This window comes from Prunus dulcis, chromosome 5, assembly GCF_902201215.1.
Source record: "Prunus dulcis chromosome 5, ALMONDv2, whole genome shotgun sequence".
Taxonomy (NCBI): domain Eukaryota; kingdom Viridiplantae; phylum Streptophyta; class Magnoliopsida; order Rosales; family Rosaceae; genus Prunus; species Prunus dulcis.
The window spans coordinates 12,293,174-12,316,162 of NC_047654.1; the positions used below are offsets into that span (position 1 = coordinate 12,293,174).

At 37.2% G+C, this 22,989-nt stretch overlaps 4 protein-coding genes across 8 annotated transcripts; all 4 read left to right on the forward strand.

The window, feature by feature from the left end:
• The first annotated feature begins 2,031 nt into the window (after nt 1-2,031).
• Nucleotides 2,032-4,038, forward strand: LOC117627830 (probable receptor-like protein kinase At4g10390). The gene is made up of 2 exons (XM_034360089.1): nt 2,032-2,979; nt 3,107-4,038. The coding sequence occupies exons 1-2, from the start codon at nt 2,256-2,258 to the stop codon at nt 3,808-3,810; spliced, it is 1,428 nt and encodes a 475-aa protein (XP_034215980.1). The 5' UTR covers nt 2,032-2,255; the 3' UTR covers nt 3,811-4,038.
• Nucleotides 4,039-4,494: 456 nt separating this feature from the next.
• On the forward strand, nt 4,495-6,227 carry LOC117627831 (protein FATTY ACID EXPORT 4, chloroplastic). Its single transcript, XM_034360090.1, has 4 exons — nt 4,495-4,926; nt 5,019-5,083; nt 5,738-5,825; nt 5,995-6,227. The coding sequence occupies exons 1-4, from the start codon at nt 4,641-4,643 to the stop codon at nt 6,102-6,104; spliced, it is 549 nt and encodes a 182-aa protein (XP_034215981.1). The 5' UTR covers nt 4,495-4,640; the 3' UTR covers nt 6,105-6,227.
• Nucleotides 6,228-10,812: 4,585 nt separating this feature from the next.
• On the forward strand, nt 10,813-14,951 carry LOC117628766 (probable aquaporin NIP5-1). Of its 2 annotated transcripts, none has more exons than XM_034361288.1 (4): nt 10,813-11,093; nt 13,106-13,525; nt 13,628-13,689; nt 14,198-14,951. In XM_034361288.1, exons 1-4 carry the CDS (start codon nt 10,878-10,880, stop codon nt 14,394-14,396), a joined length of 897 nt encoding a protein of 298 aa, XP_034217179.1. In that variant the 5' UTR covers nt 10,813-10,877; the 3' UTR covers nt 14,397-14,951. The 2 variants fall into 2 exon arrangements, with proteins under 2 accessions (XP_034217179.1, XP_034217181.1); XM_034361290.1 differs by having other exon boundaries at nt 10,997-11,093; nt 13,041-13,525.
• A 1,563-nt stretch (nt 14,952-16,514) lies between these two features.
• Nucleotides 16,515-22,501, forward strand: LOC117628763. 4 transcript variants are annotated; one of them, XR_004586012.1, is made up of 13 exons: nt 16,515-17,893; nt 18,067-18,201; nt 18,297-18,441; nt 18,723-19,025; nt 19,430-19,688; nt 19,937-20,106; nt 20,227-20,337; nt 20,517-20,568; nt 20,703-20,806; nt 20,884-21,012; nt 21,097-21,186; nt 21,352-22,151; nt 22,242-22,501. XR_004586012.1 is itself a non-coding variant. In XM_034361286.1 (12 exons), the coding sequence occupies exons 1-12, from the start codon at nt 16,611-16,613 to the stop codon at nt 21,886-21,888; spliced, it is 3,318 nt and encodes a 1,105-aa protein (XP_034217177.1). In that variant the 5' UTR covers nt 16,515-16,610; the 3' UTR covers nt 21,889-22,501. The 4 variants fall into 4 exon arrangements, 1 of the variants encoding a protein (XP_034217177.1); XR_004586013.1 differs by having other exon boundaries at nt 19,940-20,106; XM_034361286.1 differs by having other exon boundaries at nt 21,352-22,501.
• Nucleotides 22,502-22,989: the final 488 nt, after the last annotated feature.

The window sequence follows — 22,989 nt, forward strand, 5'->3', positions numbered from 1 at the left end:
TAACCATCGCAATACATTCATAATATATCATGTTAAAATGAATTTTTGAATAAATATCTCTAAATATATATTAATGTCGAGATGTAATAGATAGCTACATATGATCATGAATACGACGTCGTGCCCGCACCTTCACATAATTTAAACCCTAAATATTAAAGTCATAGTAATTAGGGGTTTTTTTGTGTGTACGTGGTTGGTCTAATTAGCAAGGAAATGGACGTGGATAAAAAAATTAATGCAGTTGATACGCAATTGGGTTCTGCACGGGCACTGATTTATAATAAGACAATAGCTGCAGGCCACATACAATAATAATAAATAAATAAATAGACACATTTCTCATTCCTATACTTGCAAAAATTCAATGGATGTGTCACAAGAATGTCACACAAATAATTGGCTTTGCTTTATTGGTTCGTGCTAATTATTTTTCAAATAAAGTCCCCACCTTTTAAAAAGAAATATGGGGAAATGATTTTGATTCTCAATCAATCAACAAGCTTCACTCACCCTGTGATTCGTGTGTTTGCGTAATTGAGAAGTAAAAACAAGAAAATAAAGCCACGTGATATTATAATAACACGTGGCCTCATATTCAATGTGATTATTAATTAATTAGATGCCCTAACCTTTACTTTTTACCTAATCATAATGTGATATAAAAGTGCGATTTCATTTTATGCTAGTATTTTTTTTTTTGTGCGGAGAAATTATGGTAATGAATTATTGTCTTCATATACATCATAAGTTAAACGTTGATAATACTCTTTCTATAAATAAAATAAAAAAAACTAAAAAAGAAATTATAATACTCTTAATATATAAATTTTTGCTTTAAAATTTACTCTTATGCTTAGGGGTGAGCACGATTCCGATTGGACTGGTTTTTGCCTCAAATTAGAACTGATCCGACACTATTCATCCAGTTTGGTTCAGTTCGATTTTAATAAAAAAAAGTTCAAAAACTATCAGGTTTGGATTGAACTGATTCTGGTCCAATTCCAATTCCGGTTCAAATTTGAACCGGATTATATAAAATAATAATAATAATTTCTTAAATACAATTCTCAACTGAAATATTATTATTTTACTTGAAAATTAACAAATTATTCAATTTCATATAAAAATAAATATTAAAGTTAGAAAAGAGAGTTATTTTGAAATTGAACTTGGATAAATATTAGTTTTTTTTTTGGGTAAAATTAAAAATATAACATTAAATATAAATATATATTGAAATTATATATTTTTTTTAATTTGACCTGTTTGGTTCGGCCCGGTCCGATATTTTTGAAGACATGAAACTGGATCCAAAATCGGTCCAAACCGGTTCGGTTTGGTTTTTGACGGGTTGTTGACTTTTTGGTCAACTCGATTTTTTTTGGGTTTGGTTCGGTGTAGTTCGGCTCGGATTTTCAGTCCGTCGATTTGAGTGCCCACCCCTACTTATGCTGAAAAAAGTTTTTTTAGAAGCATTTTTATTAACGTTATTAACAGAGAAAAATAACTTGGAAGTATTCACAGAAAAAATATATCCATAAAACACTTTTACAGACCTATAAGTATTTTTTAAGTTTTTCTATTTTGGTTGTTAGAAAATATTTTTAGTTTTTTTATATTTTTGAGCCCCTTCTCCATTGAAAATATGGTGATAACATATTAAATTTACAAATACTACAAGAATGCTACGACTCGAACCCATAATATGAAGAGAATATCTGTTTCAAATCACTACATTTATAGGACCTTTTAAAAAATGAAGTTGAGATGGATGATATTTTTTTGGGGTAGATAAAACACATTAAATGTTAGCTTTAAATTGAGCAAAAATTCACCGACTGGTGGTGGTGGTGGATATATATGATGCAGAAGTCTTCACAAAACAATGCCTTGTTCAAACTGCAAAAGCTTATTTTGACTGGTCTGGACTCTGGACCACAGTATTAAATTCTGATAAGGCCGTAGAATTAAACAATCCCTAATAATTATAGTAGAATATAAATATATTTTTTGTTGGTGGGAGCTGGGGAAATGGGGACAGAGACCTGCTCTTTTTCTCTTTTTTCTTTTTCATTTTATGAAACAAATAAAAAAACAGAGACTAAGATCTTGATTTTGATTGGGTGAGAGTTAAATATACTCTCTTTTTCCTTTTATTCATTTTCTTCTGTGGAGAAAGTAGGAAGGAAGCTTGCCATTTGTTTCCTTTATGTCTAGATCGAGATCAAGGCTGTCAGATTGTGCCTCCATCCATGGCCAAATCTAAGGTCAGAGAAAGAGAAAAAGAAGAAGCAGAAGCAGAGGAGGTTGGTGGTGTTATATCAAGCCCAGCCAAAATCCCACACGCTTGCCATTTTGTCTGTGGGTCTAACAGCACCTACTATTTCTTCACCACCTCCATCTCTCTCTTGTTTTTCTCTTTCTTCTCCTTCTCCGAGGCTTCTCGCTCCATCCCAACACCCACTCTCTCTTCCTCTTCTTCTCATACTACTTATACCACTGCTTCTACTTCAAAAACCCACCACGTTGACTACACCATTATCATAATTCTCACAGTCTCCTCTGCTGCCTTCCTCGCATTTCTCCTTGTTTCAGCCATGGCTGTGCTCAGGTGCTTCGGCTTCAAACTAAAACGCAAGCAAACCCGCGTCACTTCTAACAGTCTTAGCAGTCTTGAAGGCATCAGCCACGAGCCTCTTGATCAGAAGGATGATATGGCAGGTGAAAGTGGGAATTTTTCTGTGAGGAAGTTGAGTTGGGATGAGATTGAAAGATCCACCAACAATTTTTGTAAGGTGATCGGATCTGGAGGGTACAGCAATGTCTACTTGGCTCGTAAACCATCTGGGTTTTGGGCAATTAAGATTAACAATGGCAGCGAACGCCTCAATCAAGTTTTCAAGCAAGAACTCGATATTCTCCTCCACCTTCAGCATCCCCACATCGTCAAGCTTCTCGGCTACTGCGATAAACAAGGTCAGTATTGTGTACCAAATTAACCCCTTAAAGATTTCAGTGTTAAAAATGCCATCTTGTTTTCTGGGTTCGATTCAATTTGATCAAATCATTAATGTATATATATCTCTGTTTTTGTGTGGAACAGAGGAGGGTGCTCTGGTTTTTGAGTACGTTGCCAATGGAAACCTACAAGACAAGCTTCACGGCGGAGAATCAAGCCCCGTGCTGCCATGGAAGAACCGCATGGCGATCGCCTTCCAAATCGCACAGGCATTAGAGTACCTCCACGAGAAATGCCCTCTTCAGATCGTTCACATGGACATCAAAGCCTCCAACATCTTGCTCGACCAAGATCTCAATTGCAAGCTCTGCGATTTCGGGTCGGCGAAGATGGGGTTTTCCTCGACGGTCCGGCCGCCGTCGTCGTCGATGAAAAGTCACGTGTTGACGATGATGGGCTCGCCCGGGTACACCGACCCGCACTACCTCCGAACCGGGATCGCCTCCAAGAAAAACGATGTCTACAGCTTCGGCGTTTTGGTTCTGGAGCTTGTGACGGGCATGGAAGCCTTCTGCTCGGAAAAGGGCCAGTTTTTGACGTCGATGGTGGGGCCCAGGCTGAGGGACGGCGGCGCTAACGTGGCGGAGGCGGCGAGGATGGTGGACCCGCAGCTGGGCGCGGCGGGGTTTGACGTTGAAGAAGCCAAGACTATGCTTTCGGTTTCGGCCATGTGCTTGCGGCAGTCACCGACACTGAGGCCTTCGGCTGCTCAGATATTGCAGACAATTCATGAGAAAATTCCATCGGTTTCGTTTCTACAGTCGCACCAGAAACAAATCATATACTAATTGAGTGATTTGATTGACTGATGGATTGATGGATCGATCCCAACCGTCGATTTGGACGACCTTGGTGAATTGGTTGTATAGAAATGTAGAAATTGGTGTCTGGTTTTATTTTGTTTTAGTGTAAAAGAAAGTTTTAATAATGATTCTGATGTAAATTTGCATTCACCAAATTTGTAAGGGAAAATGAAAGATTATATACACAAGATCATATGTTTATTTTGCTGCTTTTTCTTTTTTGGCTCTTTTTTCTTTGGAGTTAATGTGTTCATATTCTTTGCAAAATTTTGTAATTATTTTCTTATTTATTTAGTAATTAAATTTGAACTCATGGCCCCTCATTCAATGAAGGGTACAATATCTCCAATCATATAAGTCTGTTCTACACAATTTTCGGGTGGAATGATTAAAATGAGGAAGATAATGCTAAAATTAACAATGTAATTAGAAATTAAATGAATATTTCCTCAATAATTATTGTAAGTGAGCAAGGAAATAATATTACCTTAGATTTTTATTTCGGTCGGATAATATTAGTTTCATTCAATTTTTGTCAAAATCAAACCAAACCGAATTGTATAAATTTTTATTATTATTATTTTGATTGTAAAGAAAAAATGGGACTGCACCTACCTCTAATTGCCATATAAGAAAAGAAACAAAGTGGTGTGGGCTTGTGATATGATTGGGCTTATCTCAAGCGCAAGTACAATTGGCGCCCTCGTTTTGCGCGCCCTCTTCTGCAGCGTCCTGTCTGCCTTATCATTTTCACAAACACATGGAGTGCACCCCCACAAGTATATAACACAACTCAGAAACTAAATTAACGAACTATGTCGTCGTCCACTTTGCATTTGGCTTCAGCAGTAACCAGGGGATGCCTGTATGAGCGCAATCCCAGAACTCCCAGTTTCAAATCTCCTGCGTTTTCCAATTCTCATCCTTATCGCTGCAATTACAATGCGGGAGATGGCAAATTGGCAATGAACAATGCAAGCTTCAAAACCAAACCCAAAACGCAGCGTCGTCGATTCTTGTGCACTTCTCAGCTAGCAGAGTATGCCCCAACTACTTCTACAGTCTACGGGTTCCTGCTCCTCAGCGGTGGTCTATTTGCTTGTAAGCTATTCATTTATTTCTATAAAACAAAGATATCTTCTTTTTTATTTACTTTTGCTTAATTTTCAATCAAAGGGGTTTTTTGCTTGCAGATGCGAGATCAGGAAGCAAGGGGTCAATTCTCGGCGGGGTTTCAGGAGCAGCTCTGATGGGCACTGTAAGACTCTTGCTTTCACAGTGACAAGTTAACAACAGTGAATTGTGTTCTAGTTCCAAGTTTTCACATGCTGGAGATTTTATTTTATTTTGCGTAATTCCATTTTTTGGTTAATTTCTTGTTCATAATGGGCCAAAGAGCATCTAATCTTTAGGAACTTTGAGAAACAAATGTTGGGGTGCCTCCATGTTTGAATGCTAGCAATCTTCATTGCAGCACTAATTGGCAGCCTTCATTTATGATGCATTTGGAAACATTGCATTTCCTGTTTCCAACCATAATGGCTATACTGGTATTACACTAGACAAGCAACAGAAGTTACAGATTTCTGTAAAGGAGCAGCCGCCTGAAAAGAGGGCCATATGTTTGCTGTATGAATGGTACAGTTAGTTTCTATCTTCCTCAGAATAGCAGAAGAGATAAACTTTGTTTCCGGTTTTCCGCAGATGAGCTTCCTTACACCAAATGAACTACACCAGGGAAACATACTCTTGCTTTTCATTTCACTTATAAATGTGGAAGAATGCCTATCAAAATAAGCACAATTCATCGTTTAAGTGCCACATTCTGTTTTTGTTCATCTAAATGAGCTTCCTGTTCCTTTCAATTTCCTTACCTTTTTGAGATGGCTGTAATTTTGTGGTATGCTTGTAGGCTTACTATCTGATGCAAACACCAGAGACAAAAGCTATTGGTGATGCCCTTGGGTTCGGATCAGCATTCCTTTTCGCTTCGGTATTTGGTATGCATATGCTATGCTTTTTGTTCAAGATTTTTGCCTGGCCATCTTTGTATTTAGTAACAAGTGTGTGCATAGTGACTTGAATATCTGCTATGATCTTATTCTTGGAATGGAACTTCAACTCCCTCTAGACTTCTTTATTTTTCCAATTTTCTCTAAATGGTTTCAGGTATACGATTAGCCGCTACCCGGAAACTGGCTCCTGCAGGCCCTCTGTTAGCTCTTTCTCTTAGTGCGTTGGCTGTGTTTATATCAGCATATCTACAAGATAGTCACTAATCCTAATGTTACTTAGAAATGGTGTACCTCGTGTTAATGTGATGAGGACTTGACTTGTAAGGTATCTTTCGAATTCAGTTTTGGTGTTCCAACTCTTTTCTCTGTTTTGGGTTTGAATTCTGACTTGGTGCTAACCTCTTTTTAGTGCGAGTGCTTCTATTATTTTCGGCTCCCACCGCCATTATACTAACTCCTCCCACCTAATTTTCTACTTACCACAATTTTCTTTTGAAAAGACACCACATTGATTACACACTCCTCAAATAATTTAAACATCACACTTAACCCTAATTTTTCTTTAAGTGCATTATACAATAGTTTAAGCTTAGGACGAAACACAAAGCCAACAAATTACAAAGAACCGACGATAAATGCGAGATTTGAATAACCCAATAATACGATATTAGGAGGATTTAATAATTACAATAATGTGACTAATTGTACGGTTCAACAAAAAAGGCGACATCCCCCCTCCCTCATTTTCTTTTGGTTTCTAACTAAAAAATAAGAATAATTTGAGATTCGTTTGTCCCATCAAATACATAGTTTTCACAAAATTCCAAATATGAACCGATGCTTACCCATAATACAATGTCCTTCCTTATGCCTATCCATATCCTTAGTTGACTGATGAGATAGAAAAAGAAACCGATTTTTCATTGTGTACAAGTCAGAAACTTCTGGTGATGCTTGTGAGGAAGTGACCTACTGTTGGTGTTGCTTGGTTCATCATTCTGATTGTGGCTGGCAACAACAAATATCCATAAAGTTCATGTCCACTTCCTTGAAAAGAAGGCAGAAAATAAAAATAATGGACCTTCTTAAAGAGTTGAGAATCATTTTGAGTATCTTCTACTCAACAATCACCATCCCAAAGTTTCTTCTGCCACACAAAATAAATTATTAAAACTTTAATGTCACCATGTCTTAGTTGTGACATTAGCTTTCTCACATGCAATCATCATACTTCAAGCTAAAAGGAAGCATCAAGTATGCACTTCACCAGTCCAACCAGTCCGAAGTGATTTTTCATGGGTTTTGTGGGACATAGAACTAGAAATTAGGGTGCCATAGGCTGGCTGCAAAAAAAGTTTCAAATGAATCAGATTGAATGTCTTTTTAGTGTCAAATTCTGCAGCAATGTGTACCCACTATATTGGCCATTAGGAAGGTCTCATTTCACTTTTGGGTTCGTAGATGGGGAAGGTGAGGGTTGGATTTTGTCTGTCTCTTTCGCATTCTGGCACTCCCAAACAAAATCTCTACCTGCAGCTCCTCCTCTAACAATGGTTCTGGGTTAAATTGGGGAACAGAAAAGAAGGGTGGGATTTTGTAACACTTTATTAATATCAAAATTTCAGACTTTCATCATTGAAGAAGGCCCCCCTCTCTCTAAAGGTTACCACCTAACTTTTGTCCAAAAGGGCTACATATCAATTGGATCATGAGTTTGGAATGGAACATTCATGAATCACAATCAAAACCAAATATTCCTAAAGAGAAGACCAGTGATTGAATTGAAGACATCAACGTTAAGAGAGATTGTCCCATTCTACCAGTAGTATAGTTAACCAGTTGAAAGTTATGTCCTTATAATCTACCAAACATAAAAATCTGTACTAGTAAAATCCCTTGACAGTATTTGATTAATTCAAATCCGAATCTACTTTAAACCTAATTTATTACCAGTCAAAAAGTCGGTTTAAGAAGCTAGTGTCTTGTAAACTTTATAAGTTCATATTACGAGCGAAAAATAAGAAGTTTCGATTGTTGAAATTATAAATTAAATTTGGTGAACACAACTCAAATGGGTGCAATCAGTCACCAAACAAAAGGGAATGAATATAGAAAATCAAAACCAGGGAGGGGGTACATCGTGAGGATAATATATACCCATTTGATGCTACCAAGTAAGCTAACTCGGTAACCAATAAGAGACTCAGCTAGGAAGGTGATTAGGAACTTATTAATCAAGCATTCTCTGGTTAGTCTCTGATTATGCTTGCTATGTATGAGGCATGATCAAATACTTAATTAAATTAGTACCATACAGCCCGGTACACGAATCTTCCCATGAAAATAGGATTTTGTGTGAGCAAAAAGTGCCATCGACTCCACTCAAAAACTAGGAGCAGAGATAATCAATAATTAAATCAAGGGTTTCCATGTACTGGTTTCATTGCTCTTCACTTTCTATCTCTCTTTTCAAGATCCCACGATGTTAATCATATAATTAAGAAGTGACACTTAATACTTATTAATCCAAACAGTAATTATTAATTATTATAATGGTTTTTTTTGGGTGCCCCTTATATATCATGCACTTTCATTTATATATATACTTGTGATATGAGCATGTTTTTCTGTAAAAATATATGTATTGTTAATTAAAAACTTGGAAAGTTGAAAATAGTTATGATTATTTAAGAATTATCTGTCTGAATAGTGACAAGGTTAATTAATTAATTAATATAACATCCCATATACATGGTGAGGAGGAATGTATGATGGATCAGTCACTCATAACCACGTCTCGGGGCCAGATTAATTTTTAAATTAGGAGCCAACTATGCAGGGCTCATGATATATAGCTGTCCTATATAATGATTTCTTTGAAAACAATTCATGCATTATGTAAAATTAATGTGAACTAAATTAAACAAGTTTGACTTAACACATTATCAAAAGTTTTATATATGTAGTGTGTAGTTGCCATATAGGAGGATGAGGAGGTTATTTGACTTGCACCTTTCCATTACTACGGCTAGCTAGGAACATGGAAGTTTGAAAAACTGTTTGATTGGATCAACCCTAGGCTGATCTTCTTTATGACCCACAGAAAAAAAGGGAGGAAGAAAAACTAGGCATCAATTGGGTGTTCCTGACATATATATATATATATGAATGAAGGGTGCATTTTTTATATAAATTCGTTTATGTTGTGACAGAGAATGGTGAACTTGTTGTTCTAATGGTTACAGATGCGTTCATATTCAAGTACGGAATTCGAATGCTACAAAAATTATGGTATGTAATTTATTGCCAGTCTAATCAATCATCTACATAAGCATGCTTGCATGATTGGAATCACATTCCTCTCATGTTATCGGAACAAATTCAGCTAAAAACAAGTTGCACATTAACAATTTTACACCACAGCTTTACTTGCTCTTCAATAAAACGGATCAACACAAAAGAATGAGGGAAGCACGAAAATATATATACCGACAAGGGAGACAACTTTTGAAGGTGCTGGCTGTAAGAAGAAAAGCAGGGTACGTAGAGGCCTAAAGCCTATAGGCCGCCATGGCAACTTGATTCAATTCAAGAGATGAAACTCTGCGACTTCTTCTGGAAGTTAGATTAAATACTGCATGGCGTGAGGAAATTATTCGTCCAGATATATTTAATAATTCAATTAAACAGTGATTGATTTTGCTTAAATAATGGATTGAAAATGGAAAAAATATATATATAATATGTATAAAAAAAGAAAGTCTATGGTTTGTTTAATACATGATTGGGTGGGCGGTGGGATTATTATACTTGACCAAAAATAAGGGCCTTAAACAGAGTTTCACAGGGCCATGTGGGTTATGCTCTGGTCATGAAAGATGCCCATTGGCCAATTGCAATTTGCATTTCTCATCAGAGTCAATGAATAAAAGCGTGCACAAAATGTGGCTCATACGCAATTTTAGCCTTAGGGGGCCAAATCCTTCTTTACTGTCATCACAAAATTTAAGAACTCGAAAAAAAAAAATATCACTAAAGTAAAAGCTAATCCATCAAGGCAGTGCCAGTGAGTGGGGTTGGCTGTGGTCTTAGCGAGGTTTACGGGAGGTACTGGCAGTGACATTAGCATTGTACAAAAAAGTATACGAAGCTGTTAAAAAAACGGATGCCATGGCCCAATGGAGGCATTGACTTTTTCCTAATTAAAAATAAATTTGAGTGAGGTTGGAGTTTGGACTGCCTCGGTTTTCTCTATATATAAACACCTCTGCATTTAATCCCAACACTGACTTGGTGACTGCTTCTGAGTTATATTTCAATCCCCACGTCATATATCTCTATCTTCAGCTCACCTCCATTATTGTAATCCCTCTGTTTCTTTGTCTCCTTCCTCTTCTTCTTCTTCATCTCTGGCCTAAGTTTCAGTTTCAGTTTCAGTTTCAGTTTCAATCTTCAGTTTCAGCCTCTTGTTTTCAAATCCTCTGCATTTTGAAAAGACTCTGTTTTTGAACCTGGATCCTTCCATTTCCCCCAATCTTCCTTAACAACACATCAAAAAAATCATTTCCATTATGTAATCTAGTCTTTTCAATCCAATCCCACAAAACCCATTTTTCAAAAAAACCAAAAAAAATTTTCAATTTGATTGCTAGTATGAATCTTTAGAGTTCTCTTTATAGTAGGCACTCTGGCTCTGCTCGTTTCTTCTATCCCTTAGCAACACATTTATAAAAAAACCTCCAAAGTATGTAACTTTCAGCCTTCCAATATTCAAATTCCCCAACCCAAAAACCAAAAAAATCTTTAGCTAAATTTATTTTCAATATGTACTAGCTGTAGTTCTTGGTGTCACCCGCCCTGGCCAGTATCAAAAAGCTCGTGTAGCAACAATTTTATAAAAATCATCAAATTATGTAACTCCAATCTCTAATTCTCATAACCCAATTCCTCAAAAACCCAAAAAAAAAAAAAAAAAAAAAAATCTTGTTTTTCTATCATATTGAGAAAAAACCAAAAAAAAAGAAGAAGAAGCTAGGGATGCCGGAGTCGGAGCCAGTGACGCCGTCGGCGTCGGCCCCGGCGACGCCTGGGACGCCAGCGCCGCTGTTTTCAGGGCTGAGGGTGGACTCTATGTCTTATGATCGCAAGTCAATGCCGCGGTGCAAGTGCTTGCCTGTGAACGCTCCCACTTGGGGTCAATCTCACACGTGCTTCACCGACTTCCCCACTCCCACTGTCTCTCTCACCCGCAAGGTATGCAACCACTAGCTACAGGCAACATTTGACATTTTTGATCATATGATCGATTGTTGGTTTGAGTTTAGGAGATGTGGTTTTTTTATTTGTTAATGACAATATAATATGTTTTTGTTAGTCATTATGTGCTTAGCAACATAGCTAAATGGTCATTAAGCTTTTTAGGCTTTTAGGCTTTTGAGCTTTTATGCTTTTGCTTAGCTTGGAATGACTAGGACAACCCATAAAGGAGATTCTGTTAGTTTCAGCTCTTGCTTCGTCAGTTCATTGTGTTGTCAGAGAACATAAACTTGTGGGTATGGAGATTCTTACTCCACCTCATAATTCAGATTAACAGATTAACAGATTAACAGTTTAATAACATAACATGTCGAGTGAAAAATAATTGCGGTCTATAGAGTTCTCTATTCCTTTTCTTATATAAAACTGTGTTTGGTAGATGGAAATTTTTTTTATCATTAGGTGGATATGATTTCGGTGTTGGGTTGACATTTTTTTTGCCAACCAAGTCTTTGCTCTCACTTCATTTTCTTTCCCCTACTTTATTTCTTTCTTTCACGACCTTCTCTACATATAAAGCATCGGAAGTATGAACTTTTTTTATGAGTTATAGGTTCGACTATTGATAAAATTTAATGATTGAATTGTTATTGTTACTTATATATAGAGAAACTTTTATGTAACAGGAATATAACTTTTTAGATAAGAGATAGACATAATCCTAGATGTTTGTGCAACGGATAAACAAAAAATATTGAAGTTATGGATTGTGCCTGGGTTTTTTTAATCTTTAACAAACCTGTTTGTTTATGAAAAATTCTGTTTGTACCTGGTTTTTTGTGTTCATGATGGCTGCACCTGCATTTAAACTAAACCACACGAAACTCTTTTCAGATAATTAAACACCCCAGATGAAAGGGGATGTAAAATCCTCCAACTTCTGTCAACTTTCGGTTCGTTGTTAATTTACTTTAGATTTTAATAACAATTGATGCGACAAAATTGGTGTTTATAATTTAAGCAAATTTTCCATTCAAGACAAAAAAAAAACATTTCTTGATTTTTTGTGTAAGCTAGTTGTGCTTGTGGAATGACGTATTTTTTACTGTTGGATGGAAACGTGGAGTTGCAAAAGTACAAAAAAGATAAAAGATATTATTATTTTGGTAGAAAGATAATTCTTTGTTCAACTCTCTCAACACAAATAAAATAAATCAATATAAGAACATGTATTAAAAATTAAATATTTTCACCTAACCCTAAATTAAAAATTTTCTCAGAAGCGACTTGGTCAATTCTTAACAAACCCACAATTTGAATAAAAATATGGATATATATACACGCATGCATGTAACGTCGTATGTGTGAGGGTTTGTATTGATAGTATTATCACTAAAACATGACAGCCCAATTTTATCAGTCTCCTGCCTTATTCCAACCGCACAATTAAAATATATGCAGGACGGTTCTGCGAAAACGTTTTGTATATATTTTTTAAATGAATTTAAGCGAATATTTCTACTTGTAACCAAATCTGGTAGGGTTTGTTCCACCGGCATTATTTGTTATATTAGCGAATTCAAGAACAAAAAAGACTACATGTCGTAACTCGACCATCACGACGACAATGGAAAATTAATTTTCTTTTCGGAGAATATGCTTGTGATGAGGAACATTCAAACATTGCTTTTTATTTTTATTTTTTCTGTTTTGTTAAGAAGCTAGGACCACTCATTGTGCGAAGCACTTTTTTACTGATGGATGGATGGATGGATGGTGGATATGAGACCTAAGAAATCAAAAGAAGCTAACCCTAGTACATGTTTATTGGTCAAAAGCTGCTTGTTTATGCACCAAGAATATTACATGTTTTTGCACTAAACCCTAACCCAATTGACAATGGGGTACGGGAGAAGCTCATAACGTGTTATATTATTATGCAAGGCTTTACTTTTCCGATGTGGGAAAATACTCTCTCTGATCGGATCTACGATACGTATTATATTCAGCTAGGAGCTGAGTTTGTCGGAACCTTCATCCTCATGTTTGCAGCAAGTGCCGGACCAATTGTGAACCAAAAGTACAGCGGCGCAGAGACGCTGATCGGCAATGCGGCATGTGCTGGACTTGGGGTGATGATTGTGATCTTGTCCACAGGCCATATCTCCGGTGCGCATCTAAACCCATCTCTCACCATTGCTTTTGCCGCCTTGCGTCACTTCCCGTGGGTTCAAGTCCCTGCCTACATTGCTGCTCAGGTTTCAGGCTCCATTTGTGCCTCATTTGCTCTCAAAGGAGCTTTCCATCCGTACATGTCGGGTGGCACCACGGTGCCTACTGTGAGCACTGGCCAGGCCTTTGCACTTGAGTTCATCATCACTTTCAATCTCCTGTTTGTTGTCACTGCTGTTGCCACTGATACCCGCGCTGTACGTATATATACATTGAATGCAATTTGATTATTCACATAACATATTCTTAGCATTAATCTATCTTTTCTCATGTGGGGGTGAATTTTTGGTGACATGCAGTTGGGAGAGTTGGCTGGTTTAGCAGTTGGAGCTACTGTCATGCTGAATATTCTTATTGCAGGGTTAGTACTTAAATTATTTGCCACCTCTCTCTCTCTCTCTCTCTCTTTCTGAGAATGCTTATTTATATTCCCTAATTACATGGGCCACTACTGAAAAAAGTGAAAAATGCTCGACGAATATGAATTAATATTAGATTCTTATCAACATGTACTTGAAAAAGGGACCCATTATGGAAGCCACATCTGATCTTTACAAACAAACAACAAAAGCTTGTCATATGTTTGTTTTGTTTTTGGGGTTTAGGGGTCGGCAAGTTGGCAGTTCATGGGCAATCAGAAGGGTCATGACTCATCGTTATAATTACAAATAATTTTCATGCATTCTGGCGAAACGTCACATTATTTTGAAGGGAAAAGTTGGGTGTGGTGTGATGTTTGTTTCTGTTATCATTTTATCATTTAGCTGCTTAGCCCTACACTGAAAGTTTGACAGATAAAAGATTCCATACTAATAATAGCGATAACAATAATATTAAATTTTTGTTTTTGTTTTATTTTGTCCTGGCAGGCCATCGAGTGGTGGTTCAATGAACCCTGTCCGCACCCTAGGCCCGGCTGTGGCCGCCGGAAACTACACCAAATTGTGGGTATACCTGGTGGCCCCCACCCTTGGAGCCCTTGCCGGGGCAGGTACCTACACGGCAGTGAAGCTCCGTGAAGATGAGGTGGACGAGCCTGTGCGCGAGGCCAGGAGCTTCCGTCGCTAGATGGATATAAGAGGAGTGCATATGTAGGAATATAATCTCTTGTCAGATAATTCGACATGTTATGTGATTCGACTGTTAATCTAGGTCATATCCATTGATTGACAGTTTGATAACGTAACATGACGAACATAAGACAAGAGAATATTCCTTTATATGCATGGTCCTTGCAATTATGTATGAATTATAGGAAGATTTGATGATAATGAAGTAATAGCTTAAGACAGATTTTATAAAGAATAAGGGCGGGCTGGGATTATATATATATATATGTAGAGGATGTGACGCAAAGTCTTTGCCCTCCCCTGGCCCGCGGCTTTTTACTGTAAAATAGTGTGCTTGTTTGGTGTGCACGACGGCCATCATCTCACAAGGGTCGTTGTCTTGGAAATGTATGTGATTAGTGTTTGTCCGGGGCCCTTTGAGAAGACTTTGGATTGGCTCTGTTTCGTTTGCTTTGTGTGATGCTTTCTTTTTCTTCTTCTTGTTTTGGGTATGGAAAGCAAACTGTGTATATTGCTTTCTCTATTATATCATCAATAAAACTGCATTATAATACATTGCTTCTTCTTAATATTATTATAATTTGGAAGCACCATGCGTGAGTGTGTGTATATATATATATATATCTTTTTCATTGAGGAATGAGATTCCTTAAATAAGTTTATTTGAGGGACATTCTTATAGAGCCCATTTTGTATTGTATTTCACTAATTCAAACCATTTATTTTGTAGATATTCATTTAAAGATCATATCTACAAAAAAACAAAAAACAAAAAAAAACAAAACTTGAATCAGATACTATTTGACTACTCAATTGAAATATTGAAATTTTACTATTTTCTTGAAGCACTGTGTTCATTAATTTTGTATGACACAATTGCATGTTGAAACAGTTTCCGATTTGTATAATTTTTTGTAAAGATGATTTATGAATGTAGACTTAAAAATATATGGTTTGGATTGTTAAAAAAAATTTCGTAGAGGACCCTAAATGGTGTCTCTCAAATAAAGGGTCCCTCAATAGAGATGTATTTGTGTATTTCGTTATATATATGAATAATGTAATGAGAAAGATAAACACATTATTGTATACTAACATTTGATTGAACATGGAGGATGAATTTGTTAGAACTTAGAAGTGAGGTTTTGAAAGCAAAGTAAATTTTTTGGTTTTGAAAGCAAAGTAAATTTTTTAAGGGAAATATGTAGGTATACGTATATGTCAAGCACTTTGTTTTAGGAGTGATGATATATGTCATGGTTTGACACATGCACAAAATATAATTCATCAAAAGTACACAAAAAACACACATATTAAACTCTGATTGGCAGGAAATAGGAATTCATACTTTCAAAGGAACGAGTCACATGTTTTCCTAATTATTTTTCATTTTACTTATGTGCGATTTTTATATTAGGTACTGTCATACTATAGGAATTGAACTGATACTATCACTCAAAAAAAGTTATTGTACACTTATCTATGACAAAAATATAATGTAAAGATTGTACTTCGATACATGTGTGAAAATTATTTGAGAGGGCCAATAAACGCTAAATTTCTATTCTTTTAAGGTAATGGGTTGTCAACGGAGTCTAGCCTAGTGAAAAAAGACCTTAATTTGTAGATTAGTAGTTTTAGGTTTGAACCCCCATGACACATTGGTTATGTGTGCGTGAGAAACCCATCTCCCTTTTGTAGTTTAGACTATAACTTGTATTTAAAAAAGGGTAATGATTTCCCGACTCCAATTTTATTCACTTACACACTCATTTTTTAGTTATAAAATGGAGTGTAAGTGGATAAAATTGGAGTGAGGAAATCACCACTTTAAAAAAAACAAAACAAAAAAAAAAAAAACGTAATGATGTAGCGTGCACATCATGCATGACACGGACATAGGTTGGAAAAAAAGTTGGAACAATTGGTTGGATGCTGGGCCGGATGTGAGCTTGTCCAATAAATAATGGACTTGGGTGGGATCTCTTAGAAGCAGGCCTGGCCTCCAGTTTCAAAAAATATACAGATCCAGGCGAAAGTTACAACATTTAACCCGCGCTAAAATAAGAAAGAAATTTTGGAGGGAAATGAAAATCTAACGGCCAGAATACAGAGGGCTTCCTCTTCACCCTCTTCATTCCCCCCTGCCCTTTTCTCATCCAGTACCCGCAAATTTATCCATTGCAGATTTCTTTCGATTGATATTCTTGTCATGACAGATTTATCAGAGCACAGTCATGGCCATACCAATAATAACAAGGGAGACGGAGTTGCAATTTCAGAAAATCGTCTCTTTCACCGCAAAAGGCCGAGAAGCGCTTTAGGCTCGACGATTTTGGTCGAAGTTAAGCATCTGGATGTTCCTCTTACGTCTCCGTCCACCGGATCTCCGGTCAATTCCATTCGCCTCCATCCGGATCGCCCTTACACGATCGGCCGCAGCACCAACGGATGCCACTTCGTCTTCGCCGATCGCCGCGTTGGTAAGCAGCATTGTCAGATTATATTTGATTCTCTCAATCGAAAACTGTATATTGTTGACGGCGCATTGATTTCGGGTCCTCAATTTAGACCGGAAGAGTGTTGTAGTGTAGTTAAGGCTTCTTTGAATGGGGTTTTTGTGAATGGGATTAGGGTTAGGGAAGACGTGGCGGTGGAGTTGTCAGATGGAGATCAGGTCTCACTTGCTTGTTCAACTGAAAATTCTTGCTGTAATCCGATTCGGATTGGGTTTGTTGTTGATGAGATTGTTTTTGAGGATCAACTTGTTCAAGATTTTAGTGACTCCCAAGGATCTGTCTCCGTATGTGCATCGGGATGTAAAAGGGTTTTTGCTTCCCGGGTAGACGGTTCTTCGTTTTCCCCCATTGCAAGAGCAAATTTTCTCTCGAGGGAGTGCAGGCGCATTTTGCTTAGCGATGATCCTATATCTTACATTCGAAAATGTGGCACATATTCTTTTAGCAATGGATCCATAACAAGTAATGTGATTGGATCTCCGGGTTTTGATGTTGATAGACTCCCTGTTAAGGGGAAAAAATCATTTTTATGTCACAAGTCAGACAAAGATTGCAATATGGAAAGTAAAATGCAGTCAACTTCAGTCATGCATCACTGTAAAAGAGTACTGGTTTCAGGGCCAAACGATTTAGCTCATCTCCGTGTTCATGGTGACCCTTTACATCCGCAAGACAATGAAGTCCCAGTTCCATGCGATTCTTCTGAGATCGATGTTGCTGATCGGAGTCCGGAGGCTTCATCTTTCAATTTTATGAGTAGGGATTACCCTCACAGGTTTGATGGTGTTGTCAAGAACAAAAATTGGAGTAGCAATGTTGGTTCACCGCCTGGCAAGAGATTTTACCTGAATCGCCTTGCGTTTATGGGCCAGAACTCTTCAAGTCATCATTCCGTTATATCCTTGCCGGAGCTTCTTTATCCTGTCCAAAGTATTTCACAATTATTTATTGCAACATTCACGAGTGACATTTTGTGGTAGGGTAACCAGAAACTTTTCCATACTTTCTTGTTGGCAGCATGTCCATCTATCATTTGTTTATGCACCATCCTTGTAGTTTTTCCTACCATTTAGAGTTTTTGATCTTATCTTATTATATTTAACTCGTGTGTTTCACCAGTCTAATTGTCTAAGGGTGATGTATCAATAGGTTTTTGTCATCCTGTGAGATTCCTAGCCATCTGCCAGTAACAGTTGCTTGTCATAATACTGAGAGATGTTGGAGTTCAAGCCCTGATAAAAGAACATCTTCACCTTATCCAAAATTTCCTAATTTAATTATAGTGTGAGTAATTTTTTTTCGTATATCTCATTCTTTAATGGGCACTTGTATTGGCGCACACAAGCATTACTTTTATTTAATGATTTTCATTGAAATAGGCATCCCCCGTTTCCCGAGGCCATAGCTTTCGGTAAAGACCGCGAAAGACATGGCATTGCTTGCCATCATCCAAAATTATTGGTTCTTAAAAGGGATGATAGTATTCGTGTCATCATTACCTCTGCAAATTTAGTGGCAACACAGGTGCTTGTTTAGTTGGAATTCCTGTTATTCTCGTTCTATTGATGTGATTACATTTCCTATTTGCAAAATGTCACTGCTTATTTATTTAAGCAGAACTTTGGGAGTGATGTAGTTGCAACTTGCAATTCATGTTTGCTGTGATTTTATCTTTATCAGTAGAAAGCCTTTTGATGATGGATACATACAAACTCCTTTTCCCTTTTACTAATTTAACATTTTGTTATTTTTTCCAGCATGTAATCTTATGCACAGATTACTAATTGCTCGTTATAACTTTGCAGTGGAATGAAGTGACCAATACCATCTGGTGGCAAGATTTCCCTCATAGAAGTGCACCTGATTTTTCATCCCTTTTTACTCAATTTCACAATGGGGAAACAAATCAAGACACAAAAACTGATTTTGCTTCTCAACTGGCTGGTTTTATGGCATCTCTATTAACTGATGTACCTAGTCAGGCCCAGTGGATTGCCGAGTTAGCAAAATATGATTTTGGAGGGGCAACAGGACACTTGATTGCTTCTGTTCCCGGAGTTCATTCTTATAAGACTCCCTATATATTGGAATCCAGGCACTTCGGACGTGTAAGTGTTTTCATTTGTGTGTGGTCCAACATCTTTTTGTTTGAATGGGAAGCTGATTTGCAAATGTCAACGCCACCTTTACATTTCCTTATCTATAATTACAGACTTACCCAGAAACTTGAGTTCAGCCATTGCCTAAATTGATAGTAATATGTTTCAATGTTTTTCTTGGAACCTCTCCCTTCCATTATTATTATTATTATTATTATTATTTTTCTCTTGTGGGTAGGGAATTCAGTAAATGTCAACTTTTCAAGGATACAAGAAAGCTTTCTAGATAGAATTTAACTCACTTTTAGCAGATGCATTTAATAAGTTTCAACAGGGAAGACTTAATATGATTTTTTTTAGTGGCTGCTTAATCAAACTAGGATTTTGATTTTGTAGCTAATTTTTCATGTCAGGCTGATCATGGTGCACCAGGGTCATTTGGTGCGAAATTCCTTGGATCAGTTGAAGCATCTGTGGTTGGTCTAAGCTACCTCTTTCACAATGCAAAAGACTCAAATGGTGCAAAGCTTAAGAAGCTGGCTTCATTCCTCAGGAAATCATGTGAAAAAGCCAAAGCTTTATCAATTGTTTTAACAAGAAACAGAAATGTACCTGCAGATGCAAATGCAGTGAACATTCTTGTTCCTGACTCCAATAATTTCTATGAGGGAGGTAAATTTCACATTGCTTGGTCCAAAAACACCCTCACTTTGATAAGATTTTTTTTTAAAATTACTCTATACTTTTGGTATTGGGTGGTTGCCTAATATAATCATTAAACTGTGTGAATGGGGGTTGTTTTGCTCTTCTTGCATGCAGGACAGTTTAATAAGCATTGCCGAAATGTGTGAATGTGGTTTTAAGTTGTGATATTTCATGCTATCAGCTACCCAAGTTTAATAACTGCGTTTTCCTTGTAGTAGATTGTGTTCAACTTGGCTTCTTGCCTAGAAATGTTGCAAAATGGGTCTCTCCACTTTGGGATATTGGATTATTCAGCTTCTCTGGGTATGTCTGTCCTAAAGAAGCCCTTGCTGCAGCTTTAGGAGGAAACAACAAGAAAGTACAACTGATACTGCATGTGTCGCAGGTATTCAGCATTTATTGCATATACTTTGTGGAGTCATAGATTGGAGCTCACTCTATATAGTAGCATGATGTTTTGGATTCTGAAGTGGGCATATATCAGACACGATGCTGCTTTTTGCAGGGACCTAAGTTTGAGGATATATCAAAGATCATGCAATCTCAGCATGTTATTGCATTGAGCTCTCTGATTGCTGCAATTCAAAGGTGTACAGGCCTCTGGCGACTACAGGAGGTAATCATCAAATTTCTGAACAGTGTATTCGATCATTGATTATCATATACTTCCTCACTAGATCTGTTTTGCATATACAGTCAATGTAATTACGTAGTTACATGCAAATGATGCTGTTCAGTGGCTTTCTAGTTTATGATGTTATTTCAGTATCTGATGAAATATTTTATTTTTATCAGATTTTAGGTCAATATAAATGGCCTGAATCACTTGACTCTGATTTTGTTTATGGTGAGTGTATCTTGCACAATCCTAATTTGTTTGTAAGAAATTGGAAGATGTATATTCATTAATGAAAAAGGGAACTCCAAAGACATGTTCTGATTTTTTTTTTGTTGGATGCCTTTTTTTTTATAAAATTTAAGGCGCATCTTCTATTGGGTCAATCAATGCAAAATTTGTAGCTGCATTTTCAGCAGCTGCAGGAAAAAGATCCTCGGAATTCGAGTCTGAAGAGTCTGATCCAGAGGTTATTAGACACTCTTGCCTTTTATAGAAATTCTTGAAAAAAATTATGCCATGTTTATTCATTGGATCTCTTAACAGTGGGGCTGTTGGAGTGCTAGTCAAGAATCAAAAAGTCCGTCCATTAGAATACTTTTTCCAACCATTGATAGAGTGAAGAATGCATGTAATGGAATCTTTCCTTCAAAACGCATTCTTTGCTTCTCCGAGGTATGGTGATCGTTTTCAGCCTCTTGTAATCTCTAGTCTAGATCTTATTATTTGTTGACCATACAAATATTTTGATTTACGTAGAAAACATGGCAAAGGCTCAGGACTTTAGACATACTTCATGATGCAATTCCTTATCCCTATGATAGAGTAGGACATCCAATGCACATCAAGGTATGAAAATCTCCATCTTTTTAAATGATTACAGTTTCTTCATGTTTTCCACCTCTAGTTTATCGGCATCAAATGAAAACTGTTCCTTTGTCCTAAGTTATTGCATATATGATATATTTTCGCGACTGTAGCTTCTTATCTGCGTTACATTTTTAATATATGCAGGTGGCACGGAGACGCTTCCACTCAAGGACAGATGCATCTTCGTTTGGCTGGGTTTATTGCGGTTCACACAATTTCAGTGCAGCTGCCTGGGGACGACCAATTAATAGTCCATTTGGTTTAAACATGAATGGACTGGGGAATGCCAACTCTTCTTTGGGTCAAATGCTTCATATTTGCAACTATGAACTTGGGATAATTTTCACCTTTCCCCAAACAGAGACAGATGGTAGTGCCCAAAAAAAAAGCACAAACTTGGATGATATTGTTTTGCCATATGTTGTGCCTGCTCCAAAATATGGGCCAGGAGACAGGCCAGCAACAAGGAAGGCTATGAGGGAGGCATTAGCTGAACTTACTGAGCAAGAGAGAGAAAGACTTATAGAAGCAGCTACAACCGAGGAAATTATGGAAGAGAATCCAGAGCCAGACGAAGATGAAGTAGTTGAGGCGACTGATTACGTTGCAGAAGAGAAGGAAGAGGAGAAGGCTTATGCTGAGAAACTTTGGAGCCAAGTAGACTCATCCCAGAGCTGTTGAATCCCTGTCTGGAACAAAAATGCTTGATTACTCGGAGCAGAAAGAGTTAAGGACCATAGCTGCTTATTTATGCACGATAGAAATCTTTCTGTGCATCTCTCAGCAAGATGTTCACCATCACATCTTCCTGCTTAAACCGTTGATCTCATTGACGAGGCAGGAAGTAGGTTATGTGTTGAGTCTTCTGGAGGAAAATATACATCAACTTTCAAAGTCACCAGATCATTATAGGCAAAAATAAAAGAATGGGCAAACCCAAAGTGGTAGTTACATCGATCCTCTAGTATATTACCTTTGATTAATGAGCTGCTAGCCTGATTGTAACTCTAGTTTCATGTTCTTTGTGTAAGCAGGTCCTGGAAAGTCAACTGAAAATGGTGCTGCTTCTACAAATAATGGTACAGTTTTCCATTTTTTTAAAATCTCCTTTGCCTTCTACATTACGATACGAATACTTGTGTATGATCTATGGCCCCGAATAAAAGCAGTAGGCCTGCATTTGAATACGTAGTATTCTATAATCACTCTATTAGAGCTCAAATTGATATTTAACAGAAGTGTATATGTATTATGTATACACACTTTTAAATGCTGGACCAGGATGGAAAGCTAATTAAATGTTGCATGCCAAACTTTTAGGGCTGAAACGCGGTATTTAGGAGAACATGTATAAATGCTGGAAGGAAAGGTAAAAATGTTGCAAGCTTACACAGATTTAACCCATCGCATGCCCAATTAAACCCAACCCAGCTTTTGAGAAAATAACAAAAAACCAACCCAGCCCAGCACCCCAATAGGCATCTGCCAAGTCACTCGTCCCAATATGTTGAAAAGAATAAAAGAAAGATTATTTTTCTTAATGGGACAAATAACTTTTGTGACGTGTACAAAGAGGAAAGGAACAATAAAGGGCTGCCGCTAGATTGACTTGGCTGGTTCTTGGCGTTGACGTGCCGCCCCACTCTATTCAATACCTTCCGTCTTTCTTTCTTCTTCCATTGCTTGCAGTCCCAAGTTAAATTTTCGAACCTATTTATTTTGTTCTTTTTTGTTCCTAAGAAGAAAACCCAACATGGAAGCAGAAGCAAAAAACGAATTGCT

What these genes read in the sequence shown, in the direction of transcription:
- LOC117627830 (XM_034360089.1), top strand. Translation starts at nt 2,256, where the DNA reads ATGGCCAAATCTAAGGTCAGAGAAAGAGAAAAAGAAGAAGCAGAAGCA. An exon ending in CGGCTACTGCGATAAACAAG is followed by an intron (nt 2,980 to 3,106) that starts GTCAGTATTGTG and finishes TGTGTGGAACAG; the next exon opens with AGGAGGGTGCTCTGGTTTTT.
- LOC117628766 (XM_034361288.1), top strand. Translation starts at nt 10,878, where the DNA reads ATGCCGGAGTCGGAGCCAGTGACGCCGTCGGCGTCGGCCCCGGCGACG. An exon ending in TTGCCACTGATACCCGCGCT is followed by an intron (nt 13,526 to 13,627) that starts GTACGTATATAT and finishes GGTGACATGCAG; the next exon opens with TTGGGAGAGTTGGCTGGTTT. An exon ending in CTGAATATTCTTATTGCAGG is followed by an intron (nt 13,690 to 14,197) that starts GTTAGTACTTAA and finishes TTGTCCTGGCAG; the next exon opens with GCCATCGAGTGGTGGTTCAA.
- LOC117627831 (XM_034360090.1), top strand. Translation starts at nt 4,641, where the DNA reads ATGTCGTCGTCCACTTTGCATTTGGCTTCAGCAGTAACCAGGGGATGC. An exon ending in GAGCAGCTCTGATGGGCACT is followed by an intron (nt 5,084 to 5,737) that starts GTAAGACTCTTG and finishes GTATGCTTGTAG; the next exon opens with GCTTACTATCTGATGCAAAC. An exon ending in CCTTTTCGCTTCGGTATTTG is followed by an intron (nt 5,826 to 5,994) that starts GTATGCATATGC and finishes AAATGGTTTCAG; the next exon opens with GTATACGATTAGCCGCTACC.
- LOC117628763 (XM_034361286.1), top strand. Translation starts at nt 16,611, where the DNA reads ATGACAGATTTATCAGAGCACAGTCATGGCCATACCAATAATAACAAG. An exon ending in TTCACGAGTGACATTTTGTG is followed by an intron (nt 17,894 to 18,066) that starts GTAGGGTAACCA and finishes ATGTATCAATAG; the next exon opens with GTTTTTGTCATCCTGTGAGA. An exon ending in CAATAATTTCTATGAGGGAG is followed by an intron (nt 19,689 to 19,936) that starts GTAAATTTCACA and finishes TTTTCCTTGTAG; the next exon opens with TAGATTGTGTTCAACTTGGC.